The sequence below is a fragment of the Neoarius graeffei genome, chromosome 15 (assembly GCF_027579695.1).
Source record: "Neoarius graeffei isolate fNeoGra1 chromosome 15, fNeoGra1.pri, whole genome shotgun sequence".
NCBI classification, from domain to species: Eukaryota; Metazoa; Chordata; class Actinopteri; order Siluriformes; family Ariidae; genus Neoarius; species Neoarius graeffei.
The window spans coordinates 21682284-21702393 of NC_083583.1; the positions used below are offsets into that span (position 1 = coordinate 21682284).

At 42.3% G+C, this 20110-nt stretch overlaps 1 protein-coding gene across 2 annotated transcripts in view; it reads right to left on the bottom strand.

Moving 5' to 3' along the window:
• si:ch73-100l22.3 (centriolar coiled-coil protein of 110 kDa) overlaps positions 1-18465 on the bottom strand; it is a 40335-nt gene extending 21870 nt beyond the window's left edge. The window contains exons 1-5 of one of the 2 annotated variants that reach the window (XM_060941001.1): positions 18311-18465; positions 17814-17977; positions 7573-7698; positions 5409-7482; positions 1917-2020 (exon numbers count right to left, since the gene is read on the bottom strand). In XM_060941001.1, the coding sequence (XP_060796984.1) occupies positions 1917-2020; positions 5409-7482; positions 7573-7698; positions 17814-17948 (2439 nt within the window). In that variant the 5' untranslated portion in view covers positions 17949-17977; positions 18311-18465. Of the gene's footprint in view, positions 1-1916; positions 2021-5408; positions 7483-7572; positions 7699-9554; positions 9682-17813; positions 17978-18310 lie in introns of those variants that run through there. The other variant, XM_060941002.1, reaches the window with a different exon arrangement.
• Positions 18466-20110: the final 1645 nt, after the last annotated feature.

Here is a 20110-nt window from a genome sequence, read left to right on the forward strand (position 1 = left end):
AAAGGTTAATGATGAAAGGTGTCAGAACATACAGTGCATTACAGCTAACTACGTAGCCACAGACTTGTCAGAGTGCCCATGCTGGCCCCTGTCCACTGCCAAAAGTGCCTACACTGGGCACATGAGCATCAGAACTAGACCATGGATCAAATGAGGAAGGGGGCCTGGTCTGATAAATCGTAGTTTCTTTTACGTCATGTGGACACTCGGGTGCATGTGCGGGAAGAGATGGCACCAGGATGTACTATGAGAAGAAGGGAAGCTGGCAGAGCAATGTTCTGCTGGGAAACCCTGGGTTACTTTGACACGTACCATCTACCTAAACACCGCTGCAGACCAAATACATCTTTTCATGGCAACGGTATTCCGTAATGGCAGTGGCCTCTTTTCAGCAGGATAATGCACCCTGCCACACTGCAAAAACTGTTCAGGAGTGGTTTGGGGAACATGACAAGAGTTCAAGGTGCTGATTTTACCTCAAAATTTCCCAACTCTAACTCCAATCAACAATCTGTGGGATGTGTGGGACAAACAAGTCCAATCCATGGAGGCCCCAACTCGCAACTTCCAGGAGTTAAAGGATCTGCTGCCAATGTCTTGGTGTCAAGATACAGTACACCTTCAGAGGTCTAGTTGAGTCCATGCCTGTTTTGGCAGCACAAGGGGGACCTACACAAAATTAGCCAGGTGGTTTTGGATGATCGATGAATGACCAAAAGTAAGTTGATCACTTGACTGTCCCGCCCATATGTGGATCTGTAGTATTAATTATTCCCTTCACTGAACCTAAGGGGCTCAAACCTGTTCCATTAAGACAATGTGCACAAAGTGAGCTCTATTAAGACAAGCTTTGCCAAGTTTGGAGAGGAAGAAGTCTAGTGGCCTGTACAGAGGCCTGACCTCAAAACCACTGAACACCACTGATGTTGACCTCTTCACCCGACATCAGTGCCTGACTTCACTCATGCTCTTGTGGCTGAAGATGAACAAATCCCCACAGCCATGCTCCAAAATCTAGTGGAAAGCCTTCCAATAAGAATGAAAGTTTTACAACAGTAAAGGGTGGACTACATCTGGAATGGAATGTTAAAAGGCACGAGTGTGATTGGTCAAGTGTCTACAAACCTCTGGCCATATAATGTACTGCATGTTGTCCAATCACTTTATCTGGACTGACTCTTTGATCAGACTACAGTAGTATCACAATATCATCAGCGTACTTTGAAGATTATACCTGAATGAATATATGCTGCAAAAAAAGCAGAAATAATGCTTTTTACTTGAACATAACATTTCTGCAGGTCACTTTGAGGTACTGTAACTGGGCTAACAAAAAGTGCATTTATTTTTATTCAAGTGTTGGACACAAAAATCTGTGCTGGGCTGATTTTTAAATCCTGCATGCAGCCACTTCACATGATTATGAATATGAACTGATATTCATCTCTCACACACACACACACACACACACACACACACACACACACACACCATTTCCAGAAAAGTTGGGATATTTTCCAAAATGCAATAAAAACAAAAATCTGTGTCGTTAATTCACGTGAACCTTTAACTACGTTTAAGTACAAAGAAAAGATTTTCAATCGTTTTACCGACCAACTTAATTGTGTTTCGTAAATATAAACAAAAGTTAGACTTTGATGCCTGCAACACACACAAAAGTTGGGACAGAGGCAAAATAAGACTGAAAAAAAAAGTTTATAATCCTTTGTCAATCACATGCCTGTTTTTCAATTATTAGACCATTTTAGATTCCTCCAGTTTTTCCACATTCCCACCTGCACTGGCTGCTTAACTGTCCTCTCTTCCAGTTTAGTTCAGTCCTACAAACCGTTGCACTGGGTGGTGTGGTAATGCAGAACAGAATTCATTGTCTTGTATTGTGTTGCACTGCTCACCTGCAGCAGCTCGTGGTGTTGTCTGCGCTGCTCCTCCATCAGAGCTGTGACCTGCACGTCATGCTCATCCATCTGCTGTAGCTCCTGCATGGGCCTCTGCATCACTGATGACATATAAAACATAAGCTCTCAGTAAGGGCCCGTCCACACGAGTACGCGGCCTCACCCAATAAGCTGTTGTTTTGAAAAAAATCTCCGTAAACACGGTGTCGTTTCCAGAAATATCTGCATCCACAGGGATTCACTAGAAACAACCCAAAACGCCAAAATATGCCAGGCCTGTATGTGGCGCTGTGACGCCGCCACACCAATACACTAAAACCGGAAGAGAAGCCATGGAGCATGCGTATGAAGGTCATGCACTGTTTACAAACAAGCTCATAACACGAGAAGAGGACGATCATGGCCAGAGCAACTCTGAGAGGAAGAGTAGAGTCTTTTGTGTGGACCGACAATGAAGTGGAACTATATGGTAGAAGCCTGTAGTCCGCCATTGTTGTTGTTATGACGCGTCTAGCAACGGAGGTTAAAGGTTAGAAAGGCGGGGCTTATACGTCATCGTTTCTGAAAAAAATCCGCATTCGCCATCCAGACGACTCCGGGCTATCCGGCGTTTTAGGATTTTCCCACTCTGGGACCCGTTTTCAAAAAATACCGGTTTCACACCTCGAAAAAGCCAGATCCGTCTGGACGCGAGGCCGAAACGATAAAGTATTTATGCGGATTTGACAAAAGCATACTCGTGTGGACAGGCCCCAATTCTACATCATTTCTTTAATAATGGTTCATTCTAATCATGACAGATCAACTAATCGTTGCAGCAGCACTTAAAGCAAAAATCATTATCCTGCACAGAAGCACAACTTCTCACAGGGTACTTAACAGGCATCACAAGTGAGACAAGACTATTATCTCGCCATCATCATTACAGCAAGGGGGTTTATCAAGAATTATCCTCTTAAAAGGATCATAAAGCCAGTCTGACAAAATATGCCTCATTTGCGTTAACAACGTGATTTAAAGGAATAGCATTAGTAAGAAAACCACCATGGTATTAGAGATAGAATCTTTCCTGAATTTTAAAAACAGCCAAAATCAAATCATTAAACTATAAGCCAATTGCCTTTTTCTGTCATGACACCTACAGACTGAGATTTCAGCAATTGTATGTGTTTATTGCAAGCTACACTGTGCAACATACACTATATTGCCAAAAATATTTGCTCACCTGCCTTGACTCACATATGAGCTTAAGTGACATCCCATTCCTAATCCATAGGGTTCGATATGACGTCGGTCCACCCTTTGCAGCTAGAACAGCTTCAACTCTTCTGGGAAGGCTGTCCACAAGGTTTAGGAGTGTGTTTATGGGAATTTTTGACCATTCTTCCAGAAGCGCATTTGTGAGGTCACACACTGATGTTGGACGAGAAGGCCTGGCTTTCAGTCTCCGCTCTAATTCATCCCAAAGGGGTTCTATCGGGTTGAGGTCAGGACTCTGTGCAGGCCAGTCAAGTTCATCCACACCAGACTCTGTCATCCATGTCTTTATGGACCTTGCTTTGTGCACTGGTGCACCGTCATGTTGGAAGAGGAAGGGGCCAGCTCCAAACTGTAAAAACAGTCTGCATGCCTAGGTGCTTGATTTTATACACCTGTGGCCATGGAAGTGATTGGAACACCTGATTCCGATAATTTGGATGGGTGAGCAAATACTTTTGGCAATATAGTGTAGATCTAATAAACTTGGGTATGGCATCAAGTTTGATGTATGTAGAACACACGATGAGGACACCCACTCTATCGTAGGCTACGACAGAAATAGGATAAAACATCAGTATGCATCATCCATCTGCTCCACTAAAAAGGTAAACAATGAAGCTCAGCAAGAATCGAGTTTTTGGCACCGGTGTTGGTTAGTAGATACAGATCATAGCAGTAGTCACACTGCGAGTTGTGGACCATTGTTTTGGAGCCACGACCAAAAATACTGTCACATTTCTTTGACCGTTGGTCATCTTTCATTTGGGACAGCCCAAAATCGCAGAATGTATACCCACCATTCTACACTGCAATGTTCTTACGTTTTATTACAGTTTAAATCTGCTGGCTATAAGATCTGGGAATTTAGCAAGCCTTTGGCTTACTTCTTTTGGGAGTGATGGCATAGGACCCATCTGAGCTGGTACAGTCGGTTCCAAAAGTATTTGGAGTGTGAGGCAATTTTGCCTTTGGCACCAAAGCTAATGTCAGCTGAATCTATCTATCTCTCATCTCGACCAGGTTTCACCACGTTTCTCCACTTCCTGTGTCCGTCGTTTCCAATTAAATCACTTTGCAGAGTCATGCGGTTGTGACGTCATGACATTTCATAAAATAAATTATATATACAGTGACTGCTGACAGAGAATGCAGGATGAACTCTGAAGTATCTAGAGCTATACTTTCTGCTCAGATTCAGTCAAATGCTGCAAAACTCATAAGACGGCACTTCACTGTACAAATGGATAATGACCCAAAGCAACTCAAGAGCTTATTAGGGCGAGAAATCAAATAAAATTTTAAAATAATTAAAAATTGGAATGTTCTTAAATGGCCAAGCCAAGCCAGTCAACCCAATTGCGCATGCTTTTCACTTACTAAAGATGAAAATGAAGGCAGAAAGACCCACAAACAAGCAGCAACTGAAGGCTGCTGCAGTAAAAGACCTGACAAATCTCAAGGGAGGAAACTCAGCATTTGTTGATGTCCAGGGGTTTCTTCAAGCAGTCACTAACTGCAAAGGATTTGCATCCATATATTAAAAATGATGCTTCCACTTATGTCCAATTACGTTTGAGCTTGTGAAAATGGAGGGCCCATGTTTATTTTAAAAAAAAAAAAAAGACGTAATTCCTAAATGGTTATGGGAATATTTTTTGTTAAACACCTTAAAGTAAAGTTGAAAGTCTACACTTCAATCATATTACAAATCCATTGTGGTGGAGTATGGAGGCAAAATTACATTAATTAATTAATAACCCTGCCCCACCCATCACTGTCCAAATACTTGTAGACCCGATTGTATATAACGTGTGCATTCAAAAACCAATTAAAAAAAAAAAAACCCAGACATTTCAGACTGTGAATTACAGGATTGCCATGGTGACTCAGAGCAGCTCAAGAACATCATGTTTTAGAGTCGTCCCCCCCAGTTATTTACAGTCCTCCCATGACTCACTTTCTCCTTGACTTCTAACAAAAAAATCCTACATACTCTAAAAACTACTAGTGCCACAAAGAAAACAAAAAGGCATAAAACTACAAATAATTTAAAAAAAAAACCCACAAGTGCATCGGAGAGTAAAGGAGTTAAGCCTATAAATTTATGTAAACGTCACCTATATAAATTTGTTTTGTCAATCAAATGCATAATCAGTGATCAGTGACATCAGGTGTTCAAAATAATTTGATTAGTTTTATATTTTAAGTTTTCAAACCAGGTTCTTTCACCTTTAGGTGTACTGGACTGAGAGCGTTCCTCATCACTCTGTTGGCCCGACGTGTTCCCGTCCACAATGTTCATCTGTAGCCTGCGTTTGGCATGCAACACCCCCTCTTGTCCACACAGCTCTGAGGTCAGCTGCTTCCCTCTGGGCCCAGACTGGGACCATAGTCCTGAGGGTGTGTCCACATCATATGACCGATTCAGAGATGAGCCATTTAGGGAGTTTTCCATGTTTTCAGATGCTTTCTTTTTGCCGCCCGAGGCATTCTTCCTCTCTTCAAGCCGATTGTTGGCATTTGTAAGGACAGCAGTTCTCTCAGAGAGCTGCTTTGAACTATTGATAGTACAGAATGCCTCTGGCACCCTCATTTTGTGCACCGGAGTGGCGGCACGTAGTGACTCATGCTGTTTATTCCCTGGCTGTATCCCATGATCCTTAGCAAGGACTTTCTGCTGCACAGTCTTACTAAAAGTAACCACACACGGAGACTTTCCATCACTAGCAGGCAGACAGGTGCTTTCGTGTTCCGAAAGCAGGGTTTGCTGAGGGTTGTTGGCTGCCTCGGTGGGACTGTGTGCCTGTGACTCTGCAAGTGTAGACTCCAGATCGGAGATTAGAACTTTAAGGCTTGACAGGTTAAGCTCCAGCTGAGCGATCTGTTTAGCTTGATCCATGCTCTTGCACAAAGATGCACCTCCCTCAGTCCCTGACAGGAGCCTCACGGCTCTGCTTTTGCTTTGCCCACATGGATTTGGCCTTACTTCGTCATCCAGACAGACCTTCGTCTTGACCAGGGGCTTTCTGACCGAGGAGAACGTGGCACTGCCTTTTTTACTGCGCACTGGGCTTAAGCAAAACTTGGGAGTTGGGACATTCTTAAATTTTTTATTTCCTGTTAGGCAAGGTCTGGGCAGCATGCTGCCCATTTTCTTGCCCTTGGACTGGTAAAGAGATTTTGCTGAAGTGGACTGAGTGGGATTGACGGCTATATTTGGACGGTTTGAGAAAGCTGATGCTTTTCCATTTGTACAGCTCGTGCTGTTTGAGGCTGAAGTGAGATTAAGGCAATCTGTGTGTTGGCAGACAACTTCACAAGGCTCTACAATCTCTCGCCCTCCACTTTGTTTGTTTGTCTGGAGATCATGATCTGCTAAATGATCCTCCCCCCGGTTTTCACTGGCTCTCCTGACCACAGTATTCCCAGTGTCCCCTGGCAAGCATCCCTCATTTTCCTTATCAGAGAGGCTGTGTTCACTGACGTGTCCAGCTTCGCTGGCTTTCAAAGCCTTTGCTTGGTTACGCAGGAGGCGCTGACGCCGCCGGTGCTCTTGAGATTTCTTCAAAAGATTCTGCAGACTCATGCGGTAAGGTTCTTCAGCTGGCTCTGGCCCCACTGCTAAATTTACTGATTCGGTAACCTCATCAATCTGTGCATTGTTCAAGACTACACACTCCTCCTCCAGGACTTCTCCATCCACTGGAGTGTGATTGATGATGTCACCAGTCCTATTAGACAGGTTTGAGGAATTTAACATAACTTCACCACCATGTAAATGTCTGCCCTCTGGATCTTTTCTGATGTTCTCCGTTCTATTAATCCAGCTAGTGGTGATGTCAGAGGTTTCATTGGTCACATATCCAGATGACAGTCCTTGGTGACTAGCATCTATACAGGAGTGTTTCTCTGAATAAGATAGTGAGGACAAGTCAAATCCATAATCCGTGTTCATCTCCACAGCTCGCTCTAGCCTGTGACCAAACACAGGAAGACCTCCAAACAGAACAGTTGTGTGGCTGCTTTCTAAAGAATCTTCTCCTTCAAACAGTCCAAGGCTTAAAGCAGTATGACCATCACAAGCTGTAGATGTCAGAGGGTGATTTTCCATTACTGCCATTTTCTTACTAGGCATTTGTTGAGTAAGAGTTAACGAGGGTGGATTCCAGTGGCTTTCAGAAGCTGTACTGTACTCATTTTTACTACCTCCAGGGATGGAAGTGATACTTTGGCATTTAGTGGTTAATGGATTTTCTGGTCCTGTCTCATCCTTAAATTCTTCAATGGTTGGAACCTTTCGCAGCTAAATCAAAGGAAGAAAGCATAAAAAGACTGTAAATAACTGAATATGTAACAAACTGACATCTGTGGCATTCTGTTATTTATGAGTTACCTGAACACTCTCTAATATGGCCTGTACATAAGACACCCGAGACAGTGACGATGTTTTCCTCTTATTTCCAAGATTAGAGGCTTCTTCTCTCAGGCTTTTCATTTGTTCCTTTTGATCTTTGTTCAACTGAAAAACAAATACATTAAGGCAAGTTCAGCTTCCAGCATTCATAGAATGCACATAAAATGATGCCTTCATGTACTGTCAGAATTATTATAATTACATATCAATCATTTTCTAAAAGCTGCACACAAATCATTCATGATTTGTTTGAGAGCTTTGAAAACAGATTTAATAGCAGCATACTTGGCTTTTTACCATTCACAATGGTAGAGGAAAGTGCAGTTTCAATTCACACTGGTAACAATAACTTACTTTTAATTACATTAAAGGCATTTACAGGGCTCAACATTAAGGACTGCCCGATTGCCCAGGGCAAGTTGGAATGAGCATATATTACGAACTAGCACCACAAAAATTTGACTTTTTGATTACATTAAAGGCATTTACAGGGCTCAACATTAAGGACTGCCCGACTGCCCAGGGCAAGTTGGAATGAGCATATATTACGAACTAGCACCACAAAAATTTGACTTTTTGATCTTTTATTTCAGTTCCTATAAGCGTCCCTCACTACGTATCCACCATCATGTCTTGGCTGTTTTCTTAGTCTCAGTTTCATTTACTGCTTTGCAAGTTATTTTATATACCCCCGCTGTTGTAGTATGGTACATGTACTGTTTATAGACCCCTTGTGCATGACGTCACGCTTCACGTGATAACTACAGCTGGGGTCAGACAGACACTGTCTTTCATGCAAGCAAGGCTTAACCCATCTTCAATATGGTTCATTTTTGCGCTGTTTTTGCTTGTTCAAACAGAGAAATAGGCATTACCGGCTCCCCGCTATCAAGAAAAATGTTAACAAATAGAAGCAAATGCTTCAAGAACAACGAGGAAGTGAGTGGTTAAAGAATACGAAGAGAGGAACTCAGCCTGAAAACTCCAGAGAAATTTACGATTGTATTTAAAATGTATTTTACAAAAACAGAAAGTCAGAAGTGAGCATGGAAGAGTTTGCTTAAGAATCTTGTTTTTTTTTCTGCTCGCATTTGAGTTAGCTTCTTCGTGAAAATGTTTTATTTTCTTATAGGTGAAGCCGCTTCCTTATTCGACACAGAAAACCCAGATTGGTTTCAAACAACTCCGGCATAAAAAAACTCAACAAGAAGTGACATGCGCGATAAATCCTGAAAGAACAGAACAGATTAAGAGCAGAGAGAGCTGGAGCTTTGTTTCTGTTATCAGAGGAACACCGTCCTGTGCAAAATATTTATTTATTTGTTTTTGTTACATCATCCACCTCTAGGTTTAAAAAAAATAAAAAATAAAAAACCTGCGCTGCGTCATGACAGACCGGCTGCACTGATTCAGTTACAGGTTGCCAGGTCTGTATAAAAACACCCACAACCTACACACTAAATTTTAAACTCAAATATTATCCTGTCTTATGACGCAGCACAGGTTTTTTTTTTTTAAACCTAGAGGTGGATGATATAAAAAAAAAAACAATATATAAATATTCTCAAACACAGTACTGTTCAAAAGTCTTGGCACCCTATTGTTTTCTTCATACAAGCTTTGTTATAGATTTCTATTTTATGATTTCTACATTATCGAGTAATGAACCTGCAGTGTGAGAGAGTTCTACACAAAAACACTGAACTTTACAACAGCTGCATGCATGTGAAATGGAACTAAATTGACTAAGGCAGGAAAAACTATTTTGGATAAAATTGTTATTGTCCGTTACAAGTAAAAAGTAACCAATAACCAAACTTAATAATAAACTTAATCAATAACCAAGCTTCAACTCAATGTGGGATCTTCATTTTATGTTGCCATTCACAACTATTCTATGGTTTTCCTAAAAATTAAAAAACTAAAGTAAAATAAATAAATAAAAATAAAGTAGTACTTACAAAGTAGGGGGAAAGTGGAAATTAACCCCCACTTGCCCCCCAGGGCAAGTGGGTTTAAAAGTTAATGTCGAGCCCTGATTTAGCAGACGCTCTTATCCAGAGTGATGTACAACATACCCAGAGCAGCCTGGGGAGTAGATGGGGGTTAGGTGCTTTGCTCGAGGGCACTTCAGCCATTCCTGCTTTTCCAGGGAATTGAACTGGCAACCTTTTTGTCCCAAAGCCATGGCTTCCCCATTCAATAATGACAGAGTGCACTATAGACACTTATGTGCATCATTAACAGATGGTTATGTTATATACATCTAGATATGCATGTGAATACAAATCATTCTTAGGCTACATCCACACGACAACGGCAACGAGATGTTATTTAAAAATATATCGCGTCCAAATGGGCAACAATCAGTAAAATATCAGGTCCATATGGCAACGCAATGCTTGCTGAAAACGATGCAATACACATGCCACACCTCTAGGGGCGCTGTAAGACGGTCCCTTCGGAGACACCAGAACAATAGAAGAAGTAAGGATGCATATTAGCCACAAAGTCAGGAAAATCTGTTTGTAAAATTACATTATAATGACCAAATACAATGAAAAGTATTTTTCCAGTCTCACCTGTGAAAGGTAATCCCATGTGATCTCGTTTGGATGGCAAACCTGTTGGTACAGTTAAACGCAGCTAATCTTTATTCTCCGCTTTGACCTCTCCAAAATGGCGGCGAGGATGACCTATGATTCTATGCGGAAGGCGGTGTCTTTAATGGTCTGGAATAAATTGAATGCTAATTAAATAATGATTAATTTGCTCCTCTACGCCCTTTTTGAGGAATGTATTGTAGGACTTAAACCCACATCTGAAGAGGTGAGATTGCTCTTTTTTTCTCTATTTTTGCTGGCGGGATTGACTCTCTCTCTCTCTCTCTCTCTCTCACTTTGCACCATTACACAATAAATATTCACAGTGAAAATATTTTGTAAGCGCGTTTCATGAACCAAGTTATAGGATTTGTTGACAACTCGCATCGCATCGCAATGAGAAGATCATTGGCACTACTGGTGTTAAGAATCAGACCATTTCATAAATGAATATTTTGCTGTAGAGCTGCAGTGTTTGTACAATTGCATGTTTTTGCTTCACTATTACTGTCACTATTCTGCTTCTTGCATTACTACTGTGAACTAACACTGAACATAATAATAATAATAATAATAATAATAATATCCAAGCTCGTGTTTCACTCTCACTAGTGCTCTGTAAGGCTTTTTCCTGGTGATATTCGTTACACTTCTACCCGGCGTGAAGCACTCACAGTCATGTGGTTGTGACGTCATCGTAAACAAATCCGTTTTACTCATCCAGACGACTTCACAACGGCAACGTTGCCAGATCTTTCCACTCTGGAACCCGTTCTCAAAAAGATTGCGTTTTGGGCACCCAAAACGCCGGTGCCGTGTGGACGCCAGGCCTAAACGATAAGCAATTGTATCGGAGTCACCTGAATCTGTTGCCGTGTGGACAGGGCCTTAGTTACAACTTTGCAAGTGGTAAATAGTGCTGCATTCAATTCCTATTTGGGCTGAACTATTTTCCCCACTTGTACTGTTCTTTGTGCAGTCTTCAAGCTCAAGCGCACCACTATTATTAGCTGGTTAGGTAGCCTTATGTATTTTTGTACCTTTCTCACAAGTTCCCAGCCATCGTCCTGGAGTGCCCCCATTCTGCAGATTTTAGACCACATTTACACTGATGCACAGTTCCAATTTTATGACACAGGTCTACACAAAATCTGACACATAGCTGATTCTCATGTTTACATTACTCCTCTGTCAAAATGTGCTAGGCTGGAAACAGACACTTTTTACTGGCAGGATCAGTAGAATGGCCAAGTAATTCTGCTGTTTACATCACTGTTATTGCAGTCTTTATACACTTTTTATTTTGCCTTTACATTGGTATTGAAGCCAGGACTGTTTCCTTGCTCTGCCTGAAAATATTCCTCTTATGCCGCTTTTCCACTACCAACGCGGCTGAGTCGGGCTGAGCCGTGCCGTGCTGAGTTGGGCTGAGTCGAGCTGAGTGGGGCTGTTGGAGTTGCATTTCGACTACAACCGCGCTGAACCGTGCTGGCTGGAAGTGGGTGGACACATCGGGTGGAGTTAGCGAAAGTGGGTGGACGTCACGTGATGTCGTTAGGCGGCGCAAACAGTGACATCAGTGACCTTTTAAGCGGTAGTCTCACAACCCGAATAGTAAACAATAAACATAGAGGACATGGAGTCGTTAGTGTTGCTGGTCTTGGTGCTGTGGCTTGTTGTCGCCGACAACGCCAACAGATACTGGCAAGAGCGTATAGATGAGGCGAGGCGCATAAGGCTTCATAATTCTCGTAATTCTCCTTCTTCCGGGTTTACGGTGTTTACAGATCCCAGCGTGCTCGCGGGGCGTGTGGGGGCATGTGAGGACACTCCTCCTCACCAATCAGTGCACAGGGGAGTGTCTCCTCACGCCCCTAGCCCCACTCAGCTCGATTTGGCTCGCTTCAGCCCTACTCCAAAACCGTGCGAGTTTTGGGGGCTGAGCAGGGCTGAAGCGAGCTGAGTCGTGCTGTTCTTAGATAGTCGAAACGCGAGCCGTGTCGGGCTGAAGTGAGCTGAAGCGAGCTGAAAAAGGGTAGTGGAAAAGGGCCATTAGACAGCCTGGTTTCGGTCACTACTCTGATGAGAGTCAAATAACCAGAGAATCAGACATTTAAAACCTCATTTAAATGTAGTCTGTATCTGATCACATTTCTTCTTCATTCAGCTGCTCCCATGAGTTCCACAAATTTGATTTGGCATAGGTTTTACACCGGATGCCCTTCCTGACACAACACTCCCACATCTATCCAGGCTTGGGACCCGGGCTAAGTATGCACTGGCCTGTACAACGCAGTGGCTGGATATTTTACCTAATCTGCAGGTCTTTGACATGTGGGGGAAACCAGAGCACCCGGAGGAAACCAACACAGACACGGGAAGAACACGCAAACTCCACACAGAAAGACCCGTCAGCCATGGGGTTCAAACCCAAAACCTTTTTGCTGTGAGGCAGCAGCGCTAACCACCTACACCACCGTTCCGCCCAGTAGATCACATACAGTTGTGGTCAAAAGTTTACATACAGTGACATGAATGTCATCTTGGATATGAATGCCATGGCAATATTGCCGCTTTTCCACTACAAACGCGGCTGAGTCGGGCTGAGCCGTGCCGTGCTGAGTCGAGCTGAGTGGGGCTGTTGGAGTTGCATTTCGACTACAACCGCGCTGAACCGTGCTGGCTGGAAGTGGGTGGACACATTGGGTGGAGTTAGCGAAAGTGGGTGGACATCACGTGATGTCGTTAAGCAGCGCAAACAGTGACATCAGTGATCTTTTAAGCGGTAGTCTCACGACCCGGATAGTAAACAATAAACATGGAGGACATGGAGTCGTTAGTGTTGCTGGTCTTGGTGCTGTGGCTTGTTGTCACCGGCAACGCCGACAGATACTGGCAAGAGCGTATAGATGAGGCGAGGTGCATAAGGCTTCATAATTCTCGTAATTTGTAATTCTTTTTTTTCCGGGTTTACGGTGTTTACAGATACCAGCGTGCTCGCGGGGCGTGTGTGGGCATGTGAGGACACTCCTCCTCACCAATCAGTGCACAGGGGAGTGTCTGCTCACGCCCCCAGCCTCACTCAGCACGGTTTGGCTCGCTTCAGCCCTACTCCAAAACGGTGCGAGTTTTAGGGGCTAAGCAGGGCTGAAGCGAGCTGAGTCGTGCTGTTTTTTGGTAGTCGAAACGCAAGCCGTATCGGGCTGAAGTGAGCTGAAGTGAGCTGAAAAAGGGTAGTGGAAAAGGGCCATATCTGAGCTTTCAGAAATTTCATTGAACTGTTCTTTTTCTGTGGCAGAATGATTGTACAGCATACAGCTTTAATTTATTTTAAAAAAAATTTAAAATTTAAAATAAAAAACACTAGATTTGTTGCACAAGTTTTAGTTTTCTCTGGGTTTTCTGAACTCAACACATGGTCAAAATTATAAATACAGAGTCAAAAATTTACATACACTCACTTAGATTATTAATTCAGAAGTGCTGAAACTTCCAAAATGTCTTTTATCTTGCCAAGGCCTCTTAACTTCCTGTTAGTGATTATGATTGACTACAGCTGGTAGCTTCTCTGTACCTTCATAAAAAAGGTTTGTTTACAGCACTCATTGGATTGACCAACACACAATATAATGTGAAAGTCCAAGGAGCTCAGTGCAGATCTGAGAAAGAGGATCGCAGATATATACAACTCTGGAATGTCTCTTGGAGCCATTTCTAAACAACTGCAAATTCCAAGATCAGCTCAAACAATTCTATCCAAGTAATTGTGACTTTGCCAAGCCACTTTGTGTCAAGAAAACCCAAACTGTCACCCTCAGCTGAAAGGAAATTGGTTTGGATGCTCAGGAACAACCTGGGAACCACCATGGCACAGTCCTGCCATGAACTGGAAGCTGATGGATCACTGTCCACAGTTCAGATCACCATGGACTAAGAGGCTGCTATCCAAGAAATAACCCCCTGCTCCAAAATTGACACCTTCAGGCTTAAATAAAGTTTGAAGCTGACCACATGGACAAAGAAAAAGCCTTCTGGAGGATAGCTGTATGGTCAGACGAGACAAAGATTGAGTTGTTTGACCACAATGACCATGTACAGAGGAACACTGTACCAGCTGCTGGTGGTGGTTGGATCATCATGCTCTGGGGCGTTTTTGCTGCCAATGGAACTGGTTCACTGCACAAAGTGGATGGAATAATGAAGGAGGACTACCTCAGAATTCTTCAGCATAAACCATCAGAAACTTGAATACGACTTGGGACTTAGGAGTTACAACAGGACAGTGAACCCAAACACGCATCAGTGCTGGTTGTGGAGGATAAATCAGGATAACATTAAGCTTAAAACAAGTCTTGACTTCAACCCTATTGAAAATATTTGGATCGTGCTTATAAGTCAAATCTGTGCCAAGAAAAAAAAACAAATTTAATTGAACTCTACCAAGTCTAACATGAAAAGTCGTGAAATATCCAACCGGAATCCTGCCAGAAGTTTGTTCATGGTAAACAAAAATGTTTGGTCAAAGTAAATCTTGCAAAGAGACATTTTACCCAAACATTAGGTGTGCTATATATATATATATATATATATATATATATATATATATATATATATTGTTGACCCTGGGTTGATTTCAGAAAACCCAAAGAAAATTAAAACTTGTGCACCAAATTCTTTTTTTTTAAAGATCTATGCTGTACATTCTGCCACAGAAAAAGAACAGTTCAAAGAAATTACTGAAAGCCCAAATATTGCCATGACATTCACGTCCAAGATGACATTCATGTCACTGTATGTAAACTTCTGACCACAACTGTAGATGCAACAATATCCTATCCATGTCAAAAATCTGATTTGGTAGGGAATGTAAATGTTTTCCCTGCTCCCCATACATTTGACTCAAGTAATCAGCTAAGTAACAGCCCTTCCTGAGTTTCAGTGGGCAGTAGAGCAGGAGAACATGAACACCACCGTATGCTAGAGAGGGGAGAATCCAGCACAGGACCAGGGGTGGGAACTTACAGACTAATATAAAATGTGCATACAGTGGTGCTTGAAAGTTTGTGAACCCTTTAGAATTTTCTATATTTCTGCATAAATATGATCTAAAACATCATCAGATTTTCAGACAAGTCCTAAACGTAAAGAGAACCCAGTTAAACAAATGAGACAAAAATATTAAACTAGGTCATTTATTTATTGAGGAAAATGATCCAATATTACATATCTGTGAACCTCTAGGATTAGCAGTTAATTTGAAGGTGAAATTAGAGTCAGGTGTTTGTCATCCCATTGATTGAAATCAGGTGTGAGTGGGCACCCTGTTTTATTCAAAGAACAGGGATCTATCAAAGTCTGATTTTCACAACACGTGTGTGGAAGCGTATCATGACACAAACAAAGGAGATTTCTGAGGACCTCAGAAAAAGCGTTGTGGATGCTCATCAGGCTGGAAAAGGTTACAAAACCATCTCTAAAGAGTTTGGACTCCACCAATCCACAGTCAGACAGACTGTGTACAAATGGAGGAAATTCAAGACCATTGTTACCCTCCCCAGGAGTGGTCGACCAACAAAGATCACTCCAAGAGCAAGGCGTGCAATAGTCAGCAAGGTCACAAAGGACCCCAGGGTAACTTCTAAGGTGGGGTTTACATTAGACCGTATCAGCGGATCATCAGATTAACGTTTTTAAAACGATTAGTGTGCACACAGCAACACCAATACACGATTTGCGTGCACACAGCAACACCAATACACGGATACGCTCGGCTCCGCAGGCATCCTGTGCTCCAAATCACTCCGCCCTGAACAGCGAGTGCCCTCTGGAGGGTGCGCACTCCGGCCCTGCGCAGCTCACAGAGCGCGCGAGTGGAGCGCACGAGCTGTGATTCGGGACTGAGCCGCTGTGTGTGTGATCCCAGCGCATATCACTTACCACTTGCAAGTGGAAGGATGGCAAGCCTAAAGACAATCATAACTACACAATGGGCAGTATTTGCATCAGTATTTGCAGTATTTTCATACTTTTATACTCTTTAATGAAAGGTGATACAAGGCGGAAGTCCGCGCCATTTTTCAGCAGTCGCATCACATGACCAACGCCAGCGAATCAGGAAGGTGGATGTCACAGTGACGTTGTCCAATGACGACGCCAGCTAGAGCTCAGCACAGCGTATCCGCGTATTCTCAATGTTTACACAGCACCGGAGCTGACACGATCTGGATTGAATACGTGGACGCTGGCGGATTCCCGTTTCCCGGCGTTTCCAGGCGGTTTAATGTAAACTGACAGTGCATCCGCGAAGAAAACGAGACAGATACGGTCTAATGTAAACTTGGCCTAAGCAACTGAAGGCCTCTCTCACACTGGCTAATGTTAATGAGTCCACCATCAGGAGAACACTGAACAACAATGGTGTGCATGGCAGGATTGCAAGGAGAAAGCCACTGCTATCCAAAAAGAACATTGCTGCTCGTCTGCAGTCTGCTAAAGATCATGTGGACAAGCCAGAAGGCTATTGGAAAAATGTTTTGTGGACGGATGAGACCAAAATAGAACTTTTTGGTTTAAATGAGAAGCGTTATGTTTGGAGAAAGGAAAACACTGCATTCCAGCATAAGAACTTTATCCCATCTGTGAAACATGGTGGTGGTAGTATCATGGTTTGGGCCTGTTTTGCTGCATCTGGGCCAGGACAGCTTGCCATCATTGATGAAACAATGAATTCTGAATTATACCAGCAAATTCTAAAGGAAAATGTCAGGACATCTGTCCATGCAATGAATCTCACGAGAAGGTGGGTCATGCAGCAAGACAACGACCCTAAGCACACAAGTCGTTCTACCAAAGAATGGTTAAAGAAGAAGAAAGTGAATGTTTTGGAATGGCCAAGTCAAAGTCCTGACCTTAATCCAATCGAAATGTTGTGGAAGGACCTGAAGCGAGCAGTTCATGTGAGGAAACCCACCAACATCCCAGAGTTGAAGCTGTTCTGTACGGAGGAACGGGCTAAAATTCCTCCAAGCCGGTGTGCAGGACTGATCAACAGTTACCGCAAACGTTTAGTTGCAGTTATTGCTGCACAAGGGGGTCACACCAGATACTGAAAGCAAAGGTTCACATATTTTTGCCACTCACAGATATGTAATATTGGATCATTTTCCTCAATAAATAAATGACCAAGTATAATATTTTTGTCTCATTTGTTTAACTGGGTTCTCTTCTGTGTGGTCATATTTATGCAGAAATATAGAAAATTCTAAAGGGTTCACAAACTTTCAAGCACCACTGTAATACCACAGACGTAAGCCAATGTACAGGACTACTGAAAGTGTTGCTTATAATAACATTTCCTTTGTTCCTGTGTCAATTTAACAGGTATTAACGGAGCAAGTCCAGTTAGATCGCTTGTAAATAAAATCTTATTTCGCCTGCCATCCATCACTAAACCTGTCCTTTTCTCTGGCATGATGAAACAGCCAGTCTTCAGATGGGAAATATTTCTACAGCACTTACTGTAATTACGACTTGAAGGAAGATTCGTGTGCAACTTTTTTTCCTCAGTAAATTGTATTTACGACAATTGAAGGCAATATAAATTTACAAAAATCTTACCAGCGGTGGCAGAATGGGCAAGCCGTAGAATCTTATCGTCGATGACGGATGGCTTTTTTCTGGTTCAGACTTTTCAGGGACGTTTCTCCAGATGCTGCTGGCTTGTCTCTGGATAAATTCCTCATAGTTTTCCATTGTATAGCCTGCCTTAATATACTCCTTACCTGAAAATTATAATAATTTGCTTCAATGTTTTTTAAATAAACACCTCAGAACCAACGTTATTCAGCATCGTTTAAAAAAAAGCGACGAATTTTTAGCAGTACTGGTGATCTTATTTTGCTAGCAAGCGCTTTTGGCTCTGTAACTTGAACAAGACCATAACATTATTTCACACTTAAACTGGTCAAAGCTTTGAGAAATAGAAAAGAGTCGAAATTTTCCTTTATACAGAGATACCGAGAGCCCGCGATTAGCAAGTAGCTAACAAACGGCAAGCTAATTTTTCCCAGCAATTAGATACAAGAAGCGAACAGCAAACTGTAGCTCAGACTAACCCAATTCACTTCTTCTGTTGTGCTGTGTTAAAACGCTTATACGTTTTTCAAACTTATAAATAAAAATACATTATGCAAACAGAATAAACATTTATTTTTAGCTAAGCTGCCGTTATGTACCGAGTCCAATGTTTACGTTTTAGCCGTTTCCTAGTGAAAAGTATGTTTCCTGTCTGTCTTGACAAACCCCGCCTCCTGATCTATGATTGGCTATTAGGCTCCCGCCTCCTGCAAGGGAGAGAAAACTGTCCAATCAGCAAACTGCGCGAGAGTATGAAATCTCGTCACAGCGCGAGAGGTGAGGCTTCAACTGTCACCCTCTTTTGGTCTGGCAGGAAGTGCGGATAAGTAGAGAAAGACTGAGGTTATTTACAAAGTAGAGAATTAGTGTCCGTTTAAAACTGCGACATGAACCATGTATTTATAAGCTTATTGTTTTTCTCATTTTTACCAAATTAATACCAGTAAAATAATTACATTCCCGAGGATTCCGTTACATGTTTTGCCGCGCGCTCATTCGTGTGATAAGCTGCTGTAGTTCCGTCACAGCGCCATCTAGAGACGTGGAAGAGCTCAGAGTTGCTCAGGAGAACAAAAGACTGGAAGAGTCTCAAAGTGGATACTGCTTAATGCACGCTTCTGAAAGTTTGCATACATAGTATCCACCCAGAGAGAGAAAGAGATTGATTGATTGATCCCAAGCTGGGAAATTATATTACAACAGCAAGTTATCAGACATGCAAAAAAAAAACCACTATACAACATAAAGTAGAATTAAAATATATCCCAGAACAAATCAACTATACAATATAAAGATAAAAATGTAACAATAGATAGATACAGTGGTGCTTGAAAGTTTGTGAACCCTGTAGAATTTTCTATATTTCTGCATAAATATGACCTAAAACATCATCAGATTTTCACACAAGTCCTAAAAGTAGATAAAGAGAACCCAGTTAAACAAATGAGACAAAAATATTATACTTGGTCATTTATTTATTGAGGAAAATGATCCAATATTACATATCTGTGAGTGGCAAAAATATGTGAACCTTTGCTTTCAGTATCTGGTGTGCCTCCCTCGTGCAGCAATAACTGCAACTAAACGTTTGCGGTAACTGTTGATCAGTCCTGCACACCGGCTTGGAGGAATTTTAGCCCGTTCCTCCGTACAGAACAGCTTCAACTCTGGGATGTTGGTGGGTTTCCTCATATGAACTGCTCGCTTCAGGTCCTTCCACAACATTTCGATTGGATTAAGGTCAGGACTTTGACTTGGCCATTCCAAAACATTAACTTTCTTCTTCTTTAACCATTCTTTGGTAGAACAACTTGTGTGCTTAGGGTCGTTGTCTTGCTGAATGACCCACTTTCTCGTGAGATTCAGTTCATGGACAGATGTCCTGACATTTTCCTTTGGAATTTGCTGGTATAATTCAGAATTCATTGTTCCATCAATGATGGCAAGCCGTCCTGGCCCAGATGCAGCAAAACAGGCCCAAACCATGATACTACCACCACCATGTTTCACAGATGGGATGAGGTTCTTATGCTGGAATACAGTGTTTTCCTTTTTCCAAACATAACGCTTCTCATTTAAACCAAAAAGTTCTATTTTGGTCTCATCCGTCCACAAAAGATTTTTCTAGTACTCTTCTGGCTTATCCACATGATCTTTAGCAGACTGCAGACAAGCAGCAATGTTCTTTTTGGAGAGCAGTGGCTTTCTTCTTGCAACCCTGCCATGCACACCATTGTTGTTCAGTGTTCTCTCGATGGTGGACTCATGAACATTAACAT